Source organism: Merops nubicus, unplaced genomic scaffold (assembly GCF_000691845.1).
Source record: "Merops nubicus isolate BGI_N331 unplaced genomic scaffold, ASM69184v1 scaffold32716, whole genome shotgun sequence".
In the NCBI taxonomy this organism is placed as follows: Eukaryota; Metazoa; Chordata; class Aves; order Coraciiformes; family Meropidae; genus Merops; species Merops nubicus.
In genome coordinates this window covers 2,250-7,376 of record NW_008613466.1, presented here as the reverse complement: position 1 = coordinate 7,376, position 5,127 = coordinate 2,250, and the positions used below count along the sequence as shown (strand labels likewise).

The 5,127-nt window shown below is 57.0% G+C and overlaps 1 protein-coding gene across 1 annotated transcript; it reads left to right on the top strand.

Moving 5' to 3' along the window:
* The first annotated feature begins 42 nt into the window (after positions 1 to 42).
* On the top strand, positions 43 to 4,295 carry TSPAN1 (tetraspanin 1). Its single transcript, XM_008941919.1, has 7 exons — positions 43 to 99; positions 1,322 to 1,528; positions 1,972 to 2,046; positions 2,761 to 2,859; positions 3,247 to 3,384; positions 3,884 to 3,967; positions 4,242 to 4,295. Exons 1-7 carry the CDS (start codon positions 43 to 45, stop codon positions 4,293 to 4,295), a joined length of 714 nt encoding a protein of 237 aa, XP_008940167.1.
* Positions 4,296 to 5,127: the final 832 nt, after the last annotated feature.

The following is a 5,127-nucleotide window of genomic DNA, read 5'->3' as shown; positions in this document are numbered from 1 at the left end:
GGGCTCCCCCTGACCGCCTCTCTGCTCTCCCCAGGTGCAAAGATGGGGTGCTTCACCTTTATCAAGGTCATGATGATCCTCTTCAACCTGACTATATTCGTAAGTGCACCCCAGCTGCTGTCCCTGCCGGGGGGGCCGAGCCTGGCAGCTCCCCCGGCTGCTCCGGGAAACGGGGGCGGAGGGCTGGGGCTCCCAGGCAGCACTCGGCGCTGTAATGGGGCGGGCAAAGCCTGCCCGTGTGGGCACATGCTCCTCCGTGTCCCTTCTGTCGAGGGGCATGGTGTTGGCAGCACTCCTGCTCCCAGGACCTCGGTGTTCTTCGAGATCTGGTCTCTGGGGATTTCACAGCCCGTGGGACCATGCTGGGATCTGGGGACGGTGGCTGTTGCATCAGCCACCCATGTCCCTCGCTGTGGTGAAGCTTTGGCAGAGGGTGCTGGGTGCCCTAGAGCAGGAAGGGTCTGCTGGGTTCCTCTCTTGGGGGAATTAATCTCTGTAGCAGAGCAGCCCATGTGTGTGACAGTAACCTGCAGTATTTGGGTTCTCAGATGCTGAGGGTCTCCAGAGCACACACAGCCTCCACTCCCACCTACAGCAAAGGTTAATGGAGCTCCTGAGAGCTCCCCTGGCTCTGCAGGAGCAATCGAGCCACCTGGAAGAGAATGTGGTGGGATATAGCCTCGGGAAGGGGAGACACAAAGTTTCCGGGCTCGCCTTGCTGAAGCACTCTCTCCATAAAGCTTCTGCTGGGACTTGGGGCTGGTGGGGAAGGTCAAGCAGGTGGATGGCAGGGCTGGGTCAGCCCTGGAGGCAGCCCCAAGCTGCCCTTGCTGGGAGTGTGTGAGCATCTGGAGCCAGGGACTGCTCAGCTGCTCTCCTGGGCAGCCTCCCTGGCTGGAGGAACTCATGATGGTAGTGACTGCCTGAGCCTTGTTGAGGGGAGTGTTGGCCCTCTAGGGACAGGAGAGTGGCCCATTGTATGGCTGGCCCGCTCACCGTACACGAGGGTTACTGCTCTACTGCTGGCACTGAAACCCCTTGGGTTGGAGGAGGGGGCAGATGTGACACTGCAGCTGGGGATGTGATGGTGGTGGGGTGTGTTTCAGGGTAGTGACCTGTTGGTGAGATGTGTTTTGAGGTACCGACCCATCTAGCTGCCCCAAGCCTGTGGCGTCAAGGCCATGAGCTGCCCTCAGTGGCTGCAGTGTCTTGCTTTGGTATGACAAAAACTTGTAAAGGGTGAGAAATACCTGTGCCAGGACTTTCCCCAAATCCCAGATCTCTTCCTTCCTGTGAGCTGACATTATCTTTCTCCTCCCAGCTCGGTGGCGGGACCCTCCTGGGTGTTGGCATCTGGGTCGCAGTGGATGGAGATTCATTCCTGGATATATTTGGGACCCTCTCATCTAGCGTCATGCAGGTTGTGCATGTGAGCTACTTCCTCATCGTCATCGGTGCCATCCTGCTGGTGATTGGCTTCCTTGGGTGCTATGGTGCCCAGAAAGAAAGCAAGTGTCTACTTATGATGGTATGGACCTGACTTATCTCTTTATGAAGCCTCATTTGAGCAGAGTGTCTCATGCGGGGGATCTGAGGGACAGATTTCTCTGTGGAGATGTGCTCCTTGAATGTGCCTGTGTGGTGGAAGACTAAGGGGACCTTGGAAAGACAGTGCTGGATCCAAAGTCTGCCCTGAGCAAGGGTGAAAGGAAGCAGAAGGTGGTCCAGAACAGAGGTCTCTCTTGGAGCATGTCAGGAGAGATCAGCCCCAATGCAGGTGGGGGGTTAGAGGACCCCAAGGCTGTGCTGCTTCTACCTTGTAGTAGAGCTGAAGGCAATGAGACAGGCTTGAGCCCTGAGGTAGCCCTACCTTGAGGTAGGGTCTTGCTGCCCTTGGGAAGCAGATGGGTTCCTGGGGGCCTTGTAGTCTCTGGGTGTTGTTTTGACCTCCCTCCCTTTGCTGTATCCTAGTTCTTCTCAGTGGTGCTGATCATCTTCATTGCCGAAATTGCTGCTGCTGTGGTGGCTCTGGTCTACACAGGTCTTGTGAGTGTCACATCTGAGTCTTGGGTTGGGCTAATCTGGGACCTGTCCTACTCTTGGGAAAAGAGGAGATGCTGAGGCTAGCAGTGCTGCCCGTGGATGGGGAAGCTGAGAGGTGGGCACTGCTGCAGAAGGAAGGGATGCCAGTCCCTGCTGGCACCAGCTACATGGGCAGGCTGGGGTGGCCTGGCTGGGATGAGGGTGATGGGAACAGGGATTCCCATTATCCTAAAGAAATAAGGGCACAAGTTTTGCCTGCTTCTTTCTTTCAAACTCCATAGTTCAGTACCAACTTAGGCTTGATGCCTCTCCGGTTCTGATGGTAGGAGCCACACAAGAGAGGAAGTCTCGAATGCTTCATGCTGAGCAAACTCAACCCCTTATTAGACACCTGAGAAACCACCTGGGGAGAAAGGTGACTGCTTCATTAGGCACTAGAGAAGTCAACCACAGGGCAAATGTCATTCCTGGCTCTCCCAGTCATGGCTCTTATCAGATGACTCACTGGTCGTAAGCAGCCTCAGTGCTATGAAGCACTGGTTAGTGTGGAAGGGGTCAAGCTGTCCTTGGGCCAAAGGGATGCAGTGTGACGTGCTCCTGGCCATGCTGGGTCTAGTTGTTCTCTTCCCTATGGACTGTGACCCAGTATGGGGTCTCTCAGCTCTGTGGTCCTCCCCAGGTCCTCCTCTGATGGTGTTTCTTTGTCTCTTCTTCCAGGCAGAGACACTGCTGTCGGCCGTGTTGACCCCTCTCCTGAAGGAGAAGTATGGGGTGGATAATAATTTCACAAAAATCTGGAATATCACCATGGCAAAGGTGTGCTTAGCCCTGGGGCCCTCACCTGTGGGTCAGGATGCTCCCAGCACAGGCTTGGTGGTGTCCACCTGGGTGGGCCAATGGGATGGGAATGGTAACACCGCTGCAATCCTGGGTGTGCTGAGCTATCACCACCCCATCAGCTTCCCCAGTGCCTGGGACCTACCCGTTTGTGATGTAGTGGTTCTGTGGCTGGAGTGAGAGCTGTATATGCTGGAGTGTGTGGCAAAATCCTGGTCCCAAGAAGGACATTGAACACCCCCACCCACCAGAGCTGCGTTGAGCTGGGTAACCCCCTCCTCGGGGCAGCGGTGTCTAGACCATGTCTGACCTGGGAGGGAGACCTGCAGGGTGTTTTCCCCATCCCCTCCTCTCTCTCCCTCTTAGGTCCATTGCTGTGGCCTGAGTAACTACACGGACTTCAACGATACCCGCTGGGTTGAACAACACGGAACCTACCCCAGTCCCTGCTGCAGGACCTTGGAGCCCTGCAACGCCACGCTCGCCGCCGAGAGCAAAGTCCCGGTACGGCTGGGCCAGCGTACGGCTGTGCCAGCGGCGCTCTCCTCCTGGTCCAGCCTGCCTTGGGCTGGGCCTCGCTACAGGGGAGCAGACCTGTCCCATACCTCAGCTCTGGACATGGCTGTCCCCTGGGCTTTAAATCCTGTGGGATGCTTTGCTGGCCTTGACTTGTCCCTGGTGGAGGCAAGCAAAGCTGCTACCATTGCTCTGGTCCTGAAGGGAGCTCTGCAGCAGGTGGCATGCCTAGGGCTGAGCATGAACCCAGGCACCACTCTGCCTTTCTGGGCGATTTCCCTGCCTCTGCCCCTCCTCCCCCTGCAAGACTGTGATTTGGCCTGGGAAGCGGCTGAGATGGGTTGCCCCTTGAAGTCCCCAGACCTTCTCCATGGCCGTGCAGCTCTCGGCTGGAGAACCATACCTCCCTTTTTGGAGATGTCGTGCCCCAGTGGTCAGCGGATCGCTACCCCTTGCTCATCTTCAACTGCATGGTTGCCTCCTGCAGGGTTGTTTCGATCAGATCGTGGAGGACATCAAGACTAATGCAGGTGTGGTGGGCGGCGTGGCAGCCGGCATCGCTGCCTTGGAGGTGAGTGCCTGAGCATCGTTGTGCTGCCTCCCACTCCTTGTACGTGGAGGTGAGCGGTGGGGCTCGCATCAGCCTGGGTAGCCAAGGGGCTGCAGGGGGCTGGTGCAGACCCACGGACCACCATCTGCACCAAGGTGGCTACTGAGCCTTTTTCCCTGAGCACAATTGGCTCTCCTTCCTTGTGGGTGCTAGGGATGGATGCTACAGGCTGTGACCCAAACCTGTGCTGGGGTGGGACATTTAGGGGGCCTGACTCGCCTCTTGCTGCCCACAGATTGCGTCCATGTCAGTTGCCATGTACCTGTACTGCCGGCTGGATCAGAAATGACCCCAGGAGGCAGGAGGATGATCTGCTCCCCCAGCCATGCCAGGGTCTGCCTCTGGTATGCCTTGCTCCTGGGGGGGACCATGTTGCCCCCTGGGCCTGATGCTGTCCTGTGCACTGTGATTTATAGCTGTGTTTTGATCTACTGAGCTGGGATCCGTAGAGTTTGTGCATATTTTTGTACTGATATGGCACACTGAGTCTGTACATAGAGATTTGGGTTTTTTTGAAGTGGGGCAGAGGGGAGAAGCTGCTTGGTCTGCTTAGCTAGTGGCACAGGGGCTGATCAGGGCTGGTGATCTGGCAGCGGCACAGTGATGCCTTGATAAACCCTTGCAGGCAGGTGCTGTACCTCTCCCACGCTGTCCCCGCTGTGTCCCAGGGCAAGGGGCTGACACTGGGGCTGGCCCTTGCCTTTTTTCCCCATGGAATTGGGGCTGGTGTCCAGCCAAGGTGGTGTAGGTGGTGACTGCATCCTCACATGGGGTGTATCTACCCCTACACCCATTTTCTGACAGCCCTGTCACTGTGTTGTCCCCTAAAAGACGTGCTGCCTGCCCTCTCTCCCTGCCCTGGCATGAAGACAGCCTTCTTGGGCCCCAGCCCTGTAGTGGCCAGGGCTGCCCTCTACCCCCTGTCATTTCATGGCCGAGCCCCTCTCCATGCTGTAAAGAAAACCAAATAAATTTTTGACCTTGGATACAAATTACTTTCTGGAGTCCCATCTCAGTGCTGCCTTCAATAAAGAGCCTCTGCCTGGGGGAGTGCAGCAGGGTGGGGAGCTGCCATGTCTTCCTTGCCACCACACACCACATGCAGGGAGCATAGACCTGCC

Bases quoted from the DNA above. Each gene is read 5' to 3' on its own strand.
- TSPAN1 (XM_008941919.1), top strand. From the start codon at position 43: ATGGGGTGCTTCACCTTTATCAAGGTCATGATGATCCTCTTCAACCTG. The intron at 1,529-1,971 runs GTATGGACCTGA...GCTGTATCCTAG, and splicing joins GCAAGTGTCTACTTATGATG to TTCTTCTCAGTGGTGCTGAT. The intron at 3,968-4,241 runs GTGAGTGCCTGA...TGCTGCCCACAG, and splicing joins CCGGCATCGCTGCCTTGGAG to ATTGCGTCCATGTCAGTTGC.